Source organism: Opisthorchis viverrini, assembly GCF_000715545.1.
Source record: "Opisthorchis viverrini unplaced genomic scaffold opera_v5_121, whole genome shotgun sequence".
NCBI classification, from domain to species: Eukaryota; Metazoa; Platyhelminthes; class Trematoda; order Opisthorchiida; family Opisthorchiidae; genus Opisthorchis; species Opisthorchis viverrini.
In genome coordinates, this window is record NW_008751776.1 from 1,245,429 (window position 1) to 1,265,827 (window position 20,399).

General features: G+C 44.1%; 3 protein-coding genes across 3 annotated transcripts in view; 2 read left to right on the forward strand and 1 right to left on the reverse strand.

The window, feature by feature from the left end:
* The window catches only part of T265_06030 (hypothetical protein), a gene marked incomplete at both ends in the record, with an annotated part of 146,642 nt that overhangs the window by 19,600 nt on the left and 106,643 nt on the right, over positions 1–20,399 (reverse strand). The window contains 2 exons of the mRNA XM_009171189.1: positions 2,201–2,391; positions 3,569–3,754. Coding sequence (XP_009169453.1) covers positions 2,201–2,391; positions 3,569–3,754 — 377 coding nt within the window. The remainder of the gene's footprint in view (positions 1–2,200; positions 2,392–3,568; positions 3,755–20,399) is intronic.
* T265_06028 (hypothetical protein) lies at positions 383–6,790 on the forward strand (the record flags this gene model as incomplete). Its single annotated transcript, XM_009171187.1, has 2 exons — positions 383–528; positions 6,616–6,790. The coding sequence occupies 2 exons, from the start codon at positions 383–385 to the stop codon at positions 6,788–6,790; spliced, it is 321 nt and encodes a 106-aa protein (XP_009169451.1).
* The window catches only part of T265_06029 (hypothetical protein), a gene marked incomplete at both ends in the record, with an annotated part of 33,847 nt that continues 27,368 nt past the window's right edge, over positions 13,921–20,399 (forward strand). Inside the window, 2 exons of the mRNA XM_009171188.1 lie at positions 13,921–13,968; positions 15,561–15,622. Coding sequence (XP_009169452.1) covers positions 13,921–13,968; positions 15,561–15,622 — 110 coding nt within the window. The remainder of the gene's footprint in view (positions 13,969–15,560; positions 15,623–20,399) is intronic.

Consider the following 20,399-nt stretch of genomic DNA (forward strand, 5'->3'; position numbering starts at 1 on the left):
ACCCAATTTGACGTTTTCACGGTTATCAGTTTAGGAGATCTGTGTGTTGGGGACTATGTTCCGAAGTATGTATGTAGTTTCTGATCAGACCGACGCAAGCGGGTCGCAGAAAGTGGAAAAGACTGGGCACTGTTACTCCTTAGTAGCCTTTATTGCCTTCAGCATTGCCAATAACTTCGTAATTGTCAACTGTAGACATGTAAGGCAGGATTCCACACGGATCCCGCTATACCGCACGTCTTCAGGCGCTGCTGCTGCCGATAAACCTAGTCCGCACGAGATTGACCAAGGGTTCGGGACGCTTGCCGGTACGGCATCGAGGCGAGATCTGATTGGTCAGAAATCTGGACCCAACAGCCAGTCATGACCTAGTATTGGCCAAATGCCGGTTGCCAATGGCGCATCCAGAACGCGTCAGAATTTCCAGGTTATAGCCATCTACGCTATATACACGAAGCGCTGTACAATTGCTCTTGACCTCGTTTTGGGCATAAATAGACCTTGTGCACCTTTGGTGGTTGTTTTGACGTGAACGCTAGCTTGGGAGGCTCAAACCGCGAACTAAGCTGAGGAAAATACCGTTACTACAAGACGTTGTATTGATGATATAGCTGTCTAGCTGACATGTTATTGCCTTCGTGTTTTATTCACTTTCTTCACTCGCCATCAGTTGGATAATTAGAAAACATGGGTCGGACATTCAGCACCCAAACAGCAATAGGTATGCGCGTGTTCTTTCTCCGTGTGCCAACGAACCTGTGCGAGTGAGATGTAAGAAATCGGTTCTAGATTATCCTAACCTCCCCGAGAAACACCCATGGGACCTCTGGGGGGAGGTTCGTGTTCGGGAGATAGAACAACTTCCTAGTTTTCTTGTAAACCTGAATGGCGCTCAAGTTAAAAGCACCTAACTTGCCAGATTTGTGTGCGCTTCACACTGTTCTTCTCTGTTTGATCCTGGGTTGAGATGTACTTCTCACATGATAAGTCGACTTAAATGTCCGTTCTCCTTTTGTGAAATCTCGTCGCCTCAAAGTCGGTCTGATTTCTTCATTTGAGCTTGTTGGTTATTCTTTCTCAGAATAAGGCCTAGATTCTTCTTACTTAGCAAACAGAGCAACAGCAACAGTTATACGACATGAGCTATCGACATTTCTGTCGGTAGAATCCTCGACAAACGCGTGTTGGCAGAATGGTTACTTATCACAACTCCGGATTTGCACAAAGATTGTCTGATGACAGGTATGAAAGTGCAGACACGGCCAAACAGGACGCGCTTGAAATATGCTCTTCTAGAACAGACCGATCTTCGTGGTATCGTGAGGCTCCTGAAAGGGGACGTTTTAGGAGGGAATAGCTTCGTCAACTGATGTGATTTCAGGGTTCGGCAACTGAGACGTATAAGATCTACCGATATAACTTCAGGAGACAGTATTTAAGGGTCCTGCGGTTTCATTTTTTTCGATCTTACTGCGACTCTTACAGTGCCAGTCACCAAACGCTCCCTCCGCAAGAGGTCTATTCGACTGAACTAAACTATTTTCATTTCACTATTCATAACCGTCTAAGGATTTCAGCGATTCACAGTTGGATTACCAACCACACAAGTGAGCTTTAATCTAGCGACTGAAAACACCGTATTACGTTGTCCCCAGCAATAACCAGAAAAAAAACAGCAATACTGATTTCATGTCACATGAGACGTTTTATACAAGAGGCACAAAAGCATCCTTTTTACATGGAAAGTTCAGTCGTCCAGCTCATTAGGCAGCACCAGGGACATGTACCGGAGGTGAACGGCGCGGTTAAAATTGACTTCAAGACATCCTGGTTCACAACAGTCGAAAAACCAATTGAGTGCAATGTCAACTAAAGCTTGCATTCCCTGTTTTCTTAAAACAATAGGTCCTGACTGTGGAATAGAAGAAGCGAAAGTCCTGTGAAATTCTTTTGTCTAGTCTTGCAGATTTGTCGTCAACCTAGTTGTAAAACTTCCAGGTTCGGGACATAGTGGTCACTTTGGACAGGGGGTCTATCCGCGGGGAAACACTGCCCTATTTCCACTTAGTACCAATCAGTAGCCCTCGTATTAAAGGGAGTCATTTATTCCGGGTCGGAGAAGCTTTGGGAGGGGATTAACTTTATGCGAAAGGGATTGAGAGATTGAGGGACATCCATCCAACGCATAGCAGTTGCTTACCAAAGTTTTGTCCCAGTGCGGACTGCACGGCTTGATCGGTGGCCTCCAGGGAATGTTCGCGCCAAGTCTCTGCATTGTCACTGCGTAGGACGACCAACTCTCGCTGACGACCACGAAGGGAAGCGAAATGTGGGATTTCCAGTAGCACCGGTGTGTTGAATGAGCACGGATGCGGGCCCAGTTCGATGATGCTGAGATCACACGATGGAGGGAAAACAAATTGAGTTGAGAAGTTTCAGTGAAACGCAGTTGCCCAGCAAAAATCAAATGTACGGAGCAACTGAGATCTAGCTAGCGATGAAGGTAAGTGTCACCGATGAGTGCTCAGTAATCAAATAATGGACGTCCCGCTTTATGCACTCTTTCGACTTGGCGGTGATGTTATCCGATTGGTGGGTCATTATCGACCGGCACCAAAAACTGCAAAAACAACTTAGCTTAGAGTAGATCATAATATTGTGGAGACAACGCAAAATTTGAAAGTAGTAGCAGAGTTTTAACTAACTTACCTCCACACACACACACAAGGTATCTGCTTCTACGAGATCGAAAAGCAGGAAGCACAATTCTTTCAAGGTAGCGTCGCGTATTGCCTACGAAAAATACTGCTGAACTGATGAGGAGCCCTAAAAGATTCCGGAATGTGCTGAGCACTCGTAGCAGGGTGGATGCAGATGAAGTCATCTTATCTTGAAGTTACTACTAAAAGTTATCAAGTAGCGGTAGTACTGGTGAACAGACTGACTTCCGTTGCCGAAAAGACTTTTTCTGCAAGCCAAGTGTATTCGACATATTATTGCTCTCTTATAAGAAGCCTGATTAAAGATCGGGTAAACGAAATAACAGCGGACGCTGGGGACAGAGTTCGAATCCTTGACCCATTGGTTAGCATCAGAATGTTCTAGTGGTTGATCTGACGTCCTTGTTATACACATGTGCCCGCAATTTACATTGGTTTGCCACATCTCCAATTGGTAGATCAACAGCTGAAAACTGTCAGCACAACCTATGAGTCCCGCGTAATTCGAATCAAAAGATGTTCAGCCGAGGGGTCGTGGGTCCAGCTTTTGTTCCCGGAACAACTGAGTTATGCGTACTTGAACTTTCAGTCGATCAACAAGGATATGCTGCGCTGCATCGGAATTAACTTACAGCTCACTGTCGCCGTTATGATCACCCTTCTATCGACAGACAGATAGGATGAACTATTAACATAGGTTGATGTTACCTCCCGTTTACAAACACCTCACTCTGACGAATAGTGTGATCAACAGTTGAACGTGCGCCAGACGTTACCCGCCAAGCACAACCCATGCTATGCACCGGGCCAATTTAGACAAACCATCACAGGAACGAGCAAATACTTACCGGCACGCGAGCCCTTCAGAGTCATTCAGCTGAGGAGGTCGTGTCGTACGTTCTGGTCTGAGCATACGACATGTGATGCGTGTGGGGGCACTGGCAGAACTGGGTGGGACAAGGATACGGAGACCAGGGTGTCGGCTGCCACGCATGGAACCACCGCGGGCATCGACCAAGAACGAGACCAAAAATCTATGGTATACAAAATGAATGAACGAAAGGTGATTCGGAACAAGACGTGACGCGGTTTTCAAGTTATGCAGTGTTGGTATTTGCATTTTTAAGTCAGACTGGCTGCCTTGAAGTTTACGAAATGCAATCGTAGCTTTCCAGAGGCATGAAGCAACCGAACGAAAACAGTTTCCGTTGATTAAATGCATGAATACAAAACTGACAAAATGCATTTTGCGAAGGCCAAAGTTGATGTCACTCGTTTTGGTTAACCTCTCATTTCGAAAGACATGCACCGCGCCAGTCTTGAGCCGCTCTTTAGTTTAAAACGTCTAGCTTGTCCAAGCAAAACAAAATAGCCAACTAAAGCAGCTGGGACGTGGTCCCGAAAGGTCGGAGCGGTAGTGGCATGTAAATGGCACAACACTCTACGTACAACGTTGTTGGAAACTCTTCGATAGCCCACCACCTCTTTCATCTCTCTTGGGGTCCGTCAGACAGGCACAGTCTCCGAGTTAGGTGAAGAAAATACACCTGGATAGCTAGAATATTGTACCAAGTAAGGCGAGAGGCAGCCCCTGTGCAGCACAGTTGAAGAATGCACTAAGTGAGAGGCTCAGCTAGGATTCAGTTGACTCTACCTTAACCACAAATTACTTCAGATGTGAATGCATTTCACCAGTTTGTGTGAACGATTTCGGCACGCTGTAACAAATAATCCCAAAGGACTAGAGAAATGGAAAGGTGTTAATTTGATTAAGGTCGAAGGAGGTGTGAATCTAGAGGTCCTAAGGAAGAGTCACAGATTAGACGTGTCACCGTATTGGTGGCTGAAAACTCACGGATTAGGGTGCACGAAGTTATTTTGGGCTTGGCTTGATGTGACTGCCAAATAAACCAGTCAGCCATTGGAAATATCCTGGATTATTGTCGAATAGGTGGCATTTTTGACATCTTTTCAGAGGAATTTTTGATTACCATATCTAAAATAGTGCTTTACAGTTCAAACTAGGAAGTGATCTCTCAGGAATTCCAACGTTTCAAGAGGCCAGCTCTAATATGTTCGTGAATTCCCATAAACTCTGCGAACCACCACGTTTTGAACTGGGTGTTTGTTTGCGCACACCGAAGGCAGTCTCGCTGCCGGTCAGAAAAAGAACCTTATTTTTGGAAAGCTGGCTGATACATAGTAGCAGATTTTTCCTCCATAATTTCAGATGGCTCGGAAACTGATTGCCAGCCAAACCGATTTTTCTTGACACCGAATAAAATTATTCTTCTTGGGAATGTCCGCTTCTGAGAGTGGTCTGTGCGGAGATGATACAGATCCCGGAAAAGTACCGATTCGGCCAAAAACTAATTGGGCATGTTGTCAATTATGTTGGAAAAAGTACAAGAAAGCAGTAAAAATTGGGTTTTACTCTCCAAATTCCGGAATACTCATACTGGAAATTATACATACTGGCATCTAGTTTAAAAAGGTTACGACAGACCTCTTGCTCCGACGAACAAACACACTTTCCCAGCCTCGGCTTGCAGTCAAAACGAATGTTGGTCTCGAACTGCTTCAGAACTCACCTACACAATTTTCTCTCAACAGACGTAACACGATTTGAACAAACCATATAAATGGAAATTTATTCAAGTAGCGGAAAACAGTTTTTTCTCAAGAGTGTTTTTGCTTTGGAAGCGTACAGAGTGAGTGGAGTATAAAACCTAGGTGGTCGAAACCCAGCATGACTGTGAACAATGGAGAAACACAGTTATATTCGGCCCTTGTGGAGTGTCAAAAGTGATTTTGTTTGGAGAAAATCTCTATATGGAAAGAAGATCTCCTTGAATGATGAGCATTTATTTAGCTTTAGTTTGTGTGGTTTTGACTCAATGAGAATACTGTACTTTCGGTTTTTGCGAGAATACGATCTCATTTACTTTTAGCCCATTCTACTGCTCCCACAAACTTACTAACGGATATAACTTCTTTAGAAAAAACTTCATTTGAAGTATGTTATGTCAAAAACATGGTTCCGAGTACCTAACTTCTAGCAACGGCACAAAAAACAGCCAATCGTGTTGTAGACCTGCGTGAATGTGAATTCCACAAATTCCGCAACCACCTACAATCAATAAGGAGGAAAGAGCTGTATGTTGCTTCTCGGTTTTTCAGCACATATTGGCTTCACTTGTAGGAAAATGAAGAAAAAATTGTCAAGCAGGCACCCATAACGCTACCTGACCAAGCGGTTTTTCACACATATTGGCTTCACTTGTAGGAAAATGAAGAAAAAATTGTCAAGCAGGCACCCATAACGCTACCTGACCAAGATGTTCCGACAGGCAAGTCAATAGATCGACATAAACACGTCGGTCACTGAGTTGTTGTTCAAGCTGTCGGGCAAAACAGTCACATCGTTTGTTTAGACGTGATAACTCGGCTGCGTCTAGCGTGAGTTGGTGGAGTAGTGATACCGCGTCGAATCTCCTGAGCTTAAACCCCGACATAGCCCAGGAAATACGCTTCTGTTAGGCCCTAATGGGGAGGAAACTCGACATTAGTGCTTCCGCCTCTGGTGTGGAGTTGCCAGAACAATGGCTTCACGACAGGAGGGGGACCGTTCAAACAAAAGTACTGTGAATGAGAATTCTGCAAATCCCCCAACCACCTAAAACCAAGCTAAACCATTTTAATCGCGACTGTGAGAAGTCGGTAGAAAGAAACATGTACCCATCTCAGTACCAAAGCGACATCATTCACCGTTCCTTATCTGGAGCCGTCACTCCGATAGAGATGAGAACTCACTGAAGTCTGACATGTAGATGGCGTTTTGCTAACTTCAAACAAAAATAAGGTAGCCCCAAGTGATTCGCCCTTTTAATCACAGAACTTCAACCTGCTTCGTAAGCGTCACGCGACCTAACCATTTGCCAATCATTTTTTCACACAAACAAACATTTATTTGTTTAACAGAGCACATAGTCTCCAAAATAGCCCGAGCCCAACTACATGATAACACGAAGATCACAGCAATTCCGCGTACAGGCCATCGCCGATATTGAATGAAATCAATCTCGATGTAATGGATAAACAACATCCAAACACGTGATATCAAATGCCAACGAAAGCCGAGTGCTTATGTGTTAGGCGGGATTCCATACAGATCCCGCTTTACCGCTCGCAGTCAAGTGTTGCTAGGGCCGAGAAGCCTATCCCAAGCAAGATTGGCCTAAATTCCGGGACGCTTGTCGGTCCGGCATTAGGCCGAGATCTGACTGGTCGAAAGTCTGGATCCAACAGCCAATCCATGACCCAGTATTGGCCGAATGCCAGTTGCCAATGGCGCATCCAAAGGGCGTCAGGTTTCCGAAAATTGTCCCAGACTGAACTTAATCTGGCTCGGCTGGAACTTAGTCTAAGATAGACAGTCAGTGTTGGAACAGTACACGGTCCCAAAACCGACTGGAGATGAGAAAGCCTAAGATTGCAATGAAACAATGCATCATAGCTCAATAGTTGTCGAGTTCCAAGTACTTTCTTCTTGATACCTGCGGACAAGGCTTCGAGATAAGTCAACCTATCTGGTGATTCTCATTTGAGGTGACAAACCGCTGGCTTGTAAAACCTAGATTACAAGAAGTGAGAACCGGCCACGAGGCTGTACTAGAATGTGCTGGTTACAAATATCGAACACTTGGAGAATTCACTGGGAATGAAATGAAAAATGCCGTCCGAACCTCATGGTTGTCGTTTAAGTCAGACTAATACAAATAAAATCTTGTTACTTCTGAGCAGAGAGTGTGATGCGGTTCCCATTGGTCATCAAGAAACTACTGGAAAGACCCTCAATAGTGAACTTGCCTCATTTTTATAATGCTTCAGATCAAATTATCAGGATTCATTCCCTACAGGTTAACTATGCCCTCAAGGGTGTAACAGGTACATTTTCTTCATATTTTACTTTTTGTTGCAACAGACATTCCCAGCAGTCCAGAAGAGTTTAGTTTAAATAGGCATTGTTGCACACATAAAACGCCAATTACTACTCATTCACAAAGCCTTTACATGGAATTGTCAAAACTGCCCACTATAAAAAAACAGTCAATCGAACGTGCAGTTTTCATCTGGTTCTGACCATAGTAACCATTGAGCTCGGTGCGTCTTTCGAGAAAAGTGGAATAAAAAGGAAGCTTCATCAAATAAATTGGTTCCAGTCAAACGATTGACCAACAAACGATCTAATACGTTATCTTTTGGCAGTTACTTATGACCAGAAATGACCTTGGGAAGCCCAGACATAAGGGTGTCAAGCTAGTGGCTCAGACGCTCGTGGTTCGAGGAGATTCCTGGATTTTAGATTACTTCTTATCTGGGCCTGAGCATTCTCGAGGTATCTCAGCCCCAGTGTTTCCACTGAGAAGCATGAAAAGTATTCAGGGAAGGCGCCAGAGAACCACAGTACAGACAAAACGACGGAAAAGTTGGGTCTATGGACAAATAACCATGTTTTGGTAGGTCAGAACTGCCATGTTTATCCAATCGTCCATTGAAAACCTAAGTGGCAGCTATTCACTTCCACTTCAAGATGCCGCTTCATTTCAGAAATCGTGCCATTGCTGAGTTTCATCTGTATTGATTTTTCTACCAGTACTAGCAACAGTCATTTTAGGACATATAACCATATTTATTCTCGTGGAATGGCGTTCCATTATTTTCCCGGGAATATTGTACGCCACATCATAAAACAACTGGTTCTTCAGTAAACTGGGAGATTCGACACCGCTTCACAAAAACTCCTCAATTGGTGTACCAGATGTGTTCAGTAAATAGTCAATAAGATTCGCACTTCAAAACTGAGATGGTACGAAACACCTTGATCACGAGGACCAAAGAAGATTTATAGATGACTTTTTTGCGTCCTCAAGCTTTACCTGATGACTTAAGTTTCAACAAAGTAAGCAACTGCAGTTAGCAACAGGTTGCGACTACTCTGAGCTATCAGTAACTATCGGGTCAATGGATAGAACGTAACAAATGTTTAGTGATCGATGAGGGGAAGTTCGATCGGTTACTATAATGACAGCTTGTGCTGTGATGTGGTGAGCTTTTACCATCGTTTCAAGCCCCTTTTCAACCTTTCCAAAATGCAGCCCAGCTGCAGATGGGCCGGCGGAAGCGGTGCATGCAGTGCATGGAAGTGTCATATTCCCAACAAGTCACCATTGCGGAGCATAATGTGTTTGGTTAGAGGCTGGATTATCAGTTCGTTCAATATGGTTACGAAAGCTGTATGACTCTCCCTTTTTGGTCAAGCACCCACATATTTACATCCCAGAGGAGGCGCAGAGTCTGTTATGATGCCGAACAGACCTAAGCAAACTTAACAGAATAATGAAGGCCATCATTGCTTCAGCAAAAAACGTAATTTGGCATCTGGTGTACATACTTGTCTAGTTTTGTAAAACCATGTTCATTTATAATACATGTATGCCGTGTTTGCAACTTGGTCCAAAGCATTCATTCTAACCAACAAACTCCTCCACCATTCCCAGAGGAACGTGTGGGCGCCCCCGACATTTACAATTTGCATACTATTTGGATTTTTATAATACGGTTCAAATCTCCTCACATCACCAACAATCCATAAGTAGCCCAGTGGGAGAATAAACCTCAGCCGATGAGCGAAACTTCCATCTGAGAATAAGTCGTTGCTCAAGGACCCAGTCAACACGTGTGACAACATTTATTTGTTTAACAGAGCACATAGTCTCCAAAATAGCCCGAGCCCAACTACATGATAACACGAAGATCACAGCAATTCCGCGTACAGGCCATCGCCGATATTGAATGAAATCAATCTCGATGTAATGGATAAACAACATCCAAACACGTGATATCAAATGCCAACGAAAGCCGAGTGCTTATGTGTTAGGCGGGATTCCATACAGATCCCGCTTTACCGCTCGCAGTCAAGTGTTGCTAGGGCCGAGAAGCCTATCCCAAGCAAGATTGGCCAAAATTCCGGGACGCTTGTCGGTCCGGCATTAGGCCGAGATCTGACTGGTCGAAAGTCTGGATCCAACAGCCAATCCATGACCCAGTATTGGCCGAATGCCAGTTGCCAATGGCGCATCCAAAGGGCGTCAGGTTTCCGAAAATTGTCCCAGACTGAACTTAATCTGGCTCGGCTGGAACTTAGTCTAAGATAGACAGTCAGTGTTGGAACAGTACACGGTCCCAAAACCGACTGGAGATGAGAAAGCCTAAGATTGCAATGAAACAATGCATCATAGCTCAATAGTTGTCGAGTTCCAAGTACTTTCTTCTTGATACCTGCGGACAAGGCTTCGAGATAAGTCAACCTATCTGGTGATTCTCATTTGAGGTGACAAACCGCTGGCTTGTAAAACCTAGATTACAAGAAGTGAGAACCGGCCACGAAGCTGTACTAGAATGTGCTGGTTACAAATATCGAACACTTGGAGAATTCACTGGGAATGAAATGAAAAATGCCGTCCGAACCTCATGGTTGTCGTTTAAGTCAGACTAATACAAATAAAATCTTGTTACTTCTGAGCAGAGAGTGTGATGCGGTTCCCATTGGTCATCAAGAAACTACTGGAAAGACCCTCAATAGTGAACTTGCCTCATTTTTATAATGCTTCAGATCAAATTATCAGGATTCATTCCCTACAGGTTAACTATGCCCTCAAGGGTGTAACAGGTACATTTTCTTCATATTTTACTTTTTGTTGCAACAGACATTCCCAGCAGTCCAGAAGAGTTTAGTTTAAATAGGCATTGTTGCACACATAAAACGCCAATTACTACTCATTCACAAAGCCTTTACATGGAATTGTCAAAACTGCCCACTATAAAAAAACAGTCAATCGAACGTGCAGTTTTCATCTGGTTCTGACCATAGTAACCATTGAGCTCGGTGCGTCTTTCGAGAAAAGTGGAATAAAAAGGAAGCTTCATCAAATAAATTGGTTCCAGTCAAACGATTGACCAACAAACGATCTAATACGTTATCTTTTGGCAGTTACTTATGACCAGAAATGACCTTGGGAAGCCCAGACATAAGGGTGTCAAGCTAGTGGCTCAGACGCTCGTGGTTCGAGGAGATTCCTGGATTTTAGATTACTTCTTATCTGGGCCTGAGCATTCTCGAGGTATCTCAGCCCCAGTGTTTCCACTGAGAAGCATGAAAAGTATTCAGGGAAGGCGCCAGAGAACCACAGTACAGACAAAACGACGGAAAAGTTGGGTCTATGGACAAATAACCATGTTTTGGTAGGTCAGTACTGCCATGTTTATCCAATCGTCCATTGAAAACCTAAGTGGCAGCTATTCACTTCCACTTCAAGATGCCGCTTCATTTCAGAAATCGTGCCATTGCTGAGTTTCATCTGTATTGATTTTTCTACCAGTACTAGCAACAGTCATTTTAGGACATATAACCATATTTATTCTCGTGGAATGGCGTTCCATTATTTTCCCGGGAATATTGTACGCCACATCATAAAACAACTGGTTCTTCAGTAAACTGGGAGATTCGACACCACTTCACAAAAACTCCTCAACTGGTGTACCAGATGTGTTCAGTAAATAGTCAATAAGATTCGCACTTCAAAACTGAGATGGTACGAAACACCTTGATCACGAGGACCAAAGAAGATTTATAGATGACTTTTTTGCGTCCTCAAGCTTTACCTGATGACTTAAGTTTCAACAAAGTAAGCAACTGCAGTTAGCAACAGGTTGCGACTACTCTGAGCTATCAGTAACTATCGGGTCAATGGATAGAACGTAACAAATGTTTAGTGATCGATGAGGGGAAGTTCGATCGGTTACTATAATGACAGCTTGTGCTGTGATGTGGTGAGCTTTTACCATCGTTTCAAGCCCCTTTTCAACCTTTCCAAAATGCAGCCCAGCTGCAGATGGGCCGGAGGAAGCGGTGCATGCGGTGCATGGAAGTGTCATATTCCCAACAAGTCACCATTGCGGAGCATAATGTGTTTGGTTAGAGGCTGGATTATCAGTTCGTTCAATATGGTTACGAAAGCTGTATGACTCTCCCTTTTTGGTCAAGCATCCACATATTTACATCCCAGAGGAGGCGCAGAGTCTGTTATGATGCCGAACAGACCTAAGCAAACTTAACAGAATAATGAAGGCCATCATTGCTTCAGCAAAAAACGTAATTTGGCATCTGGTGTACATACTTGTCTAGTTTTGTAAAACCATGTTCATTTATAATACATGTATGCCGTGTTTGCAACTTGGTCCAAAGCATTCATTCTAACCAACAAACTCCACCATTCCCAGAGGAACGTGTGGGCGCCCCCGACATTTACAATTTGCATACTATTTGGATTTTTATAATACGGTTCAAATCTCCTCACATCACCAACAATCCATAAGTAGCCCAGTGGGAGAATAAACTTCAACCGATGAGTGAAACTTCCATCTGAGAATAAGTCGTTGCTCAAGGACCCAGTCAACACGTGTGACCGCGTGATTTGGATCCCGTGATTGAAGGATGAGCGGGGCTATATCTTGTTTAAGTGCGAGTTAATCACACTGCTGATCAGCCGCTCGTGGCCGAACGGATAAGTGTCCAAACTGCTGGCCAGGAGGTCGCAGGTTCGAGACTCTCCAGAGTTTCGTGAGATGCACACTGCTGATGATTCCCAATAAGGATGAAGCATAGAGTTAATTCACTTACAGGACGAACTCTTCACAAAACCCTAATCTCTTCACACTACCAACAGTACGACCACCTTCTTAATACGACTGAATTTGTTAACCTCGGTGGGGATCTCACAAGATTAGGGGCGAGTTGTATTAACCTGCAGTTGAACCGTTGGATCGTTCCCATTTAGGCCTGCAAATGACCTTGAATGAGACGAAAACGTATCTACTGCTCAAATTCTCTTGAGGAAATTCATATATATCCAAATCGTTTCTTGATAGTATGTTTTGGAAATTTCAGTAGAAATGTGTCCTGTAAGTGAAGTCAAGCAAAGCAGAAGCACTGCACGACTGTTTCACCTCTAGCTGGAATTGACAGCGAGGCGCACCTCCCGAATCTTTAGAGCGATTCAGACCTGCGACATTTCTACTAGTGAAAGGAAGAAGGCCTTCTCTGCGAAGTTATTTATTAGAAAATGCCAACTGACCGGTTACCGACCATTGGATAGGGAAGCAAAACTCTCATTTGCATCTTTTTTACAAAAATTGGACATCCATCTTCTCCCGATCGCGTCTTTTCGAAATTTCCTGGATATTCATTAACTCCAATCATTCATCGCTCAATTCCAAGTAAGTGTTACAACGCGAATCCACAAATTCCGCAACAGATCTCCACTTCTCAAGAGACGCAAAGCGAAATTCCACGAACAACACATACTACCCGCGTGCCTCCCCATCAGAAGTATCACCGTTACACTAGTAGTTGCAGTTGCTGATAGTGTGAGGAGATTCGAGAATTTCGATAGAGATTTCATGCTGTGCTTCTCAGCTTTTTAAGTATAGATTGGCTTCACTTACAGGACGGAATCTCCACCAAAGCAGCTGTAGTCCGACCAATCAAGAAGTGATCTTTAGATTGACCTATGAGTGGCACTATGTGCTCTCCAAGTGACAGCCGACATTTTGCGGGATCCAATCTGCCTGAAAATTCGTAATCTACGCATTGCTGGTGAATTCTAATGGACAAGCAGCTGTACCGTGTTCCTCGGGTTTTCGGCACGGAGGGACTTCATCTTACAGCGGAAAATCTTGATTGAAGTTGTTTCTTCCTTATCATGCTGGAGGCTTGGTACTGCAGCTGACAGTATTGAACAAGGCAAACCGACTCAGACAAATCAACCGTTATTTCCAGGTACAATAATCCGTGCGTGTGGCTATCGATCGACTGACAGGCATGCGTGATAAGTTGTGATTGATGCGGGTTTGTTCCGAAAATCAGCCCATTTGTGCGTTACGCGAAACCCTTCATGAATTTCCTGGTATTTACGACCTCTTGACAGGCAAGTATTTGCTTACAGACGAACAAGAAGAAGAAAGGAGCTATAAATGTCTCAGAAAATCATGCGGCACCGGATAGAAATCGATCGTTAGCAAGCGGAAATGAAGTACTTGGATCAATATATAGACATACGAATGCTGAGTAGGAGGAACAATGGCGATCGATCCCACAAATTCCGCGGCTAAACTAATCGGACAAAATGTAAGTTCGATGTGAACGCCCTCTCTTGAATAGTCACTTGTCGTGTGCTTCGTAATGTGGGATGTGACCCGATTGAAATTGTAGTTTGCTTCACAGCTAGACAAGGGAGATAATCCACGCTTGCGCGCGCATCTCTACCCTCGAGGTTGAGGACAGCAAACACAAGCAGAACAACACAAGTTTGTATTGTTTGCATGTCAACTGGGGTCAGGAGAATTATGATTAATCACAGTCGAGGTCACGCCATCAAGACAGTGCAACCGGGAAAAGGATGCGCGGACTTATCGCTCATAAGGTCTCGAACAGATAAGGAATTTGTGACAAAAGCCTTGATAACCTGCGTTTTCTTCCCCAACCGTCAGTATCTGTAGGCTTATCCATATGGCTAACCGGTGCAAAAATAGCAGAAATGATAGCCATGATAAGAATCGACTTCAGAAGCGATAGGACGATGTAATATTTGGGGAAACGGGCTGGACAATTTCGGATTTCAATTCTATCGACCTAGGGGATCTGACTGCAGACTTTATGACAGATAGCAAATTAGCATTGGAAGGTGATGCCGAGGGGCTTCATGGCTGATAAGCTGATGAAAAACAAACGTTGACAAGAACATTAATTCACTCGAGGAGGTCTACTTCCAACAAACATGATAGATGCACACACACAGACGGCTTGGCATATATCTAATCGTGTCGACTGGGACAGCAGGCAACACTACAGCGTCTGAGTCAGAGATATCCCGCTTATGGGCCAGTTACGCTGAGATTCAAGCACGTGATCGGTAGGAATACGGGCACGCTTTGATTTGTCATTCGCACAGCACAAAGGCTCCGCTCTCTTGTCAGAGCGGAGATGGAACCGGTGAGACATGTACATCCAACGTTACAGGAACCTTTTGTTCGCCAGTCAGTCAAAATCGGTGATGATAAATTCCGTCTGAAAGTTAAAATTCTTTGTCTGCTTGCGCAAAGGATACATTACAGACAGGAGGAATGTTGGTGTTCAGGTAGAATGGATTGTTGGACAAGATAGATACGAAAATACGAACAGCTAAAAATCATCCTTTCCCTTGTTCAGTGAGGTCCGTAAAATGCAAAACATGTAACAGATGAATCTGGCTCTGGGAGTTTATTTGGCGTGATCATCCAGCGCTCTAGCCGCATTCAGAACATGCATCAAACTGAATAAGCCGAGTAGAGCTCAATGCCCATCCAGTGAGACCGTTCTATGGCCGCTAGCGAGCCAGATTTCTGGGCACACTAAGCCCATTAGTGGGGCCTATTCAACAACACAACCTCAGTGTTCTATCATTCAATCCGACAGCTTTGAACTCAAAAAAAGCGTGGAAGTTAAGGCGCGAGTTACATGACCGAAAATTCGCTGTTTATTTGCGCTGTCACGAACTGCCACGCATTAGTTTGTAACAAGTTGAAACTATATCACAGATGACTTGTGTCAATTCGTTAGCGAAGACCGTTTATGAGACGTCACAGGGCATTAGCACCCTTACGCATACCACGGACGTATATGGATCAGCGACTGCTGTTAACTCCAGGGGCTGGTTTCTTTGCCGTATCGGTCACATCCAGGTAGACTACTTTGAGAGATGGACCAGCCTAGACAACGATGATGTAAAGGAAGATCGGATCAGGTGAGCACAGATTCCGCAGACGAATTGGGCAGGGCCAACCTTATAGTTCGATGACGATGCTGATACACACGAATAACAACTGAGGGAGATTGATCCCATTACTGATTCATAATATTAATCCCGTCCATCTGCCAAGTGTAGCATAGCAAGGAAACAAATCACCAAAAAAGTTAGTCAACACTTCACAGGACTTAACGATGAAGTTGAAAGAAATCCAGTTGAGATCAAAAAATAGTGCAAAGCAAATCGCATACGGTCATTACCGAAGTATCATAGAGGAATCTCTGCATCATGATCACTTAAGGGTACAGAGAACACACGCTAAGGTAGCCTAGACCGATGCAGTTTCAACTCCTGTTCAGACATGATAGCACCACCGGTTAGTGCTCACTTCCTTATCTTCGGGACAAAACACTTATTCCTCCAGAAAAGTCGTCCATTATCCACTTATGGCGCTATCCACTTATCCACGCTATGTCCCGAGGAAAGACACTGTGTACTTTTACCAACAGATAAGCCTGCCTTGTAATGTCTCGCGATGCTGGTGTTTACACAATATACACTCATCACAGATATCTCCAGGCCCTATTTTACGTCGTATATATACACCATAGAATCATTTAATCGAATCTTAGCCGTGCGTTTCTTTACAGTACCCAGTATAAAGAGTAAAAGATATTTTCTATAGAGGATAAGATAAGGATAAAAGATGTGCTAACTGATTCAATGCTCTCCCACGAAATTCAATACTTACCTATCACGTGAAGGTGGGGCGAGTATGCAAGGAAACGTGGGATTGCCAAACTCATGTTCGCTTTTCTCCTCAGATGAAGCAAACTGCTCATCGTGAACTTTTACTACTTCCACAACCATAGTCGAATAGCTCAGGTGAGGCGATCAGCGCAGCAAACGTCGACAGAAATGCCGTGAATGGCGGTTTCCCGTCACACCGGACACACCCAAGGATATCAGCAGAGCATCGAACGGCTTGCATCCTACGCCAGCAGTCATTGGTCGAGTGTTGCGTGACCTTGAATATACTGAAGCTACCTGATTGGCTTAGCCACCTCATGCAGCAGCAAGCACCTACTTGCTCAGCGTAGTGACTTAGGCCACGAGAAACTAACGCCTTATAAGTGGAAGCACGCAGCCATGACAGCCCCAAAGATGCCTGCTGTCGTTCCATCTCTAGGGCTTGACGGTACACTGATCGGTATTTTAGCAAGGCATCAGTAGCGCAAAAAGCAGTGGCACAGAGGAAGAATAATTTCGCAAGATGAATCGAACTTCCATCTAGGAAGTCGTCACTCGGAGAGCCAATCAATACGTGACACGTGATGTGGTTACTGCAACTGAAAGCTGAGCTGTTCAGCCTCTCGAGGCTGAATTTCGTGAAATTCGCACTTCTGGTAATCCCCGGTCGTCATGAAACAAATGTACAGATCTTCTCGACTTTTCGGTATAGATTCGCTTCATTAGTGGGACGAAATTTCACTACAAGGCGTCGAAAACATTTGAGCCCTATTGAAGGAGGGCACTTTTTCGTACGAGAGTCTTGACTTCTAGGCCTCCAGTTCCAGGTATTAGTGATCCAGATGAACAAGACCCAACATTTCAGTAGGACTATTTCGCTCGTTTCGTGAATTTGTTGGCCAACTGTAACTCATCAAGTCCGGTTACTTCCTTTTCTTTCCCCACAAATATTTCCCGAATTTGATGGAGCCGTGTTACTTGAGTGGCTTGAACAACTTGGTTTTATATTTTTGGTGTGGCTAGAAAAGCGTACCTCCTGGTCAATTTATCACCGGTCCAGCACACACAGTATGCGTTCTGAAGGACGGAAAACGTTATCTTCCTTCTACCCGCCGTCACGTGATGAAGTTTCCGCTTAATATTGTAGTAAAACAGACTCAGTTGTACCAAGTTGTCCCACAGCAAAACTTCTGACTGTCTGATATCTAGGTCACCTCATCTGATAAGCCCAAGTTTAATCCAAATGCTGTTCGATATTTCAACGAGCTGAAGCGCAGACGGGATGTTTGAGACAGTGGCCGCATAGCACTCCGGAGGGCGATCCTTGTGAATTTGTGTAAACCTACTGGTATTTGATGTGATGTACTGATTGGTTGCTTCAAGGCACGCTATGAATTGTGCCATAACACATCAGTGCCTAAATTACACATTGCGTTGTATTGGCTAGCATAGGGCTACGTTTTTCGCAAATTTTGCTGGGAAAATTACCCAATGGATATCCATTTAAACCCTCGTTTTCTGAAGTACAGCCGTTACTTCTAGTTTGCTACAATGACTCCGCTGCGATCGATCACCGACCCACTCATCGACGGGTTGTTAAATTTCATGTACTTGTGAGCTGAGAACAGTTACGGAGCCATTTAAAATTCACGCAGCTTTGAGATTGACCAGTACTACTAACATTGGATAGTAGTACATTCGTGCGTTCTTCTCCTTATATGGGATTTACCCTCTGGTAATCAGAATCAGAAGTTGTACTCATCGTTTTTCTCAGTCACACCCTCGAGGCGGTCACTGGAGTTGAAATCAGTCCAGTGAAGTGATGCGATGCCTTGATGGTTTTCGACGCATCCTTCTTTGTGTCGTGCCTGCATAAAATCAGGCTTCCGGTAAAATCATTGAACCGAGAATGACAGATGATGTGTGATTATCAGTGTTTAGAAGTCATTGGCCATCCGAATAGCGCTGAAGGCGAAAAGATTTTACCCGCTAAACAAATTTGAACAGGGAAGTCGTGCTAGGTGATTAGGCGCCAGTGCACATTATCCGTAACCTGTGTTGTGCGAGTGGATATCAACACGATGATCCACGTATGATAGAAACGGGCTGATGCCTTTTTTCTCTATATGTAACTTACTGCCTATAAGGTTGATGAAAGCCCTTCGACAACCTCCTAATGATTATGCCATTCATGAGACTCATGAGAAAGGCGTCTCTACCAACCCTATGTTCCACCTATAGTTTGTTTACACATCTGGATTGGCTAGAGACCGCTGAATAGTGATCAACAATACGTTTGACGGTACATTTGCATAACGTGCTTGAACAGAGAATCCTTTGTGTGGTCAACGTGAAAGTCTATTGAGTTGATATAAAGAAAAAAACAAAGACTGAGGGAGAGTTCAAGCCAGTTTTGTGTTTGCTTGGTTCGAAAAAAGTCGGATGTTGACAAGTTCGGACGGTCAGCTGACCAGATGACGGTGTGCACGAAAGTACACCGAACACGGGGCTAAGCCACATGTTCAAACGTGTTCACCTCCTGAATTTTCCTCTCTTCCCTTGTCAGTTGGGTTAGGTTCCAAGATAAATTTGAGTCCGTTTGTAACCCTGATCGCACAAAGTATCTGATAAGACGGTTGAAGCATCACACAACGTGAGCGTTAAGTACGTTCTGTCAAGCCGCGAGTCTCAACCAGTACTACGAACTTCTCAAAGGGACATGGTTAGCGAAATATTCGAACAACGGAAAGCTACTAAGAGATCTGAGTGACATAAGTTAGGTGCCAAATGGCTGACAATGCAAACTGCAACGATCGATGTCAAGAAGCTCTTTTCTGCCCGAAGCATGTAGTTCATCTGAGCCCACCAGAGATGCTCTAATCAGAAGCGGCTATATCCAGCAGAATATGTTATTCGAACATCAAGCAGTTCACCCGAAAGGAACTGAGGACTGTGCTGAGACGCTAAGCAAAATGGTTTAATAGCAAGTCTAGCAATAGCAAAGGATATTCCGAACATAAAGGTGTGTTTATACTTACTCAACTGAAGTTTACGAACTGAGGCAGCGCCTTGCGGTGGAAACTTAGCCCTATTCAAGGTTAATACGTCAACATATCTATCTGGTGCGGCTCTGGATCCAATAACCTTATTAAAAATTCCGTCGGGTGAGCCATACAATATATCATATGTGCCTAATCTTATCGTCTTTGTGGGTTACTGAAGAAGAACATAAGTAAACGATGATTTACAGATTCACCTCTCCATTTTCTGACAGCATCTGTGGGGAGAAACTGTAGCATCTTCGCTGACCTGAATACTACTCACGTGACTTCAAAATAACAGGATGGCCCAACCAAATGTGCGACTACGGAAAACTGACAGGCTCTTTGTGAAATCGACCTTGTCACTGCTTCTTAATTCCGATTTGAACGGACTTGGGCAATCTGATTCACAATCTCCCGTCAGAACAAGGGTGTGATTCAGCACCTCAAATCGAAGTAACAGCTCATCTGGTTCCATCTGGTCCAGCATCTAAGGGTGAAAAATGATCTTGACCTCGATGTCCTAGGTTAATCAAAACGAGAATTTCTTACTACGTAGATGACTGCCGTTTTGACAACATACCATGTTCGCTTGACCCACTCGAAACTGTCGTCTCCAGAAAAACCATCAACTCGATTGAATTGGCCCCTTTATTAATTTCGTCAGGGAACAGGTTTGCGATTTATGGAGAACAAAACACACTCGCGTTTTGTGTGTTGCATGGGATCTCGACAAAATTTCTCTCTACAAGGCTTAATTTGCCAACATTCTGAAAAGGCAGCACTCATGAGAGGTTGTGCCCTAAAGGAAAACTGCATTTAACACAGTGTCCTTTGCAATCGAAAGGCAAACTCAGTCCTTGGTACAGACATGATCGGTCATCTCGAAATCCTGGTCTAAACTGTGCTGATATTACTCTGTTGCAGGGCAGTCGCAGTAAAATAAGGCAAAGTAATATACTACTCATAAGGTCGCTGAAAAC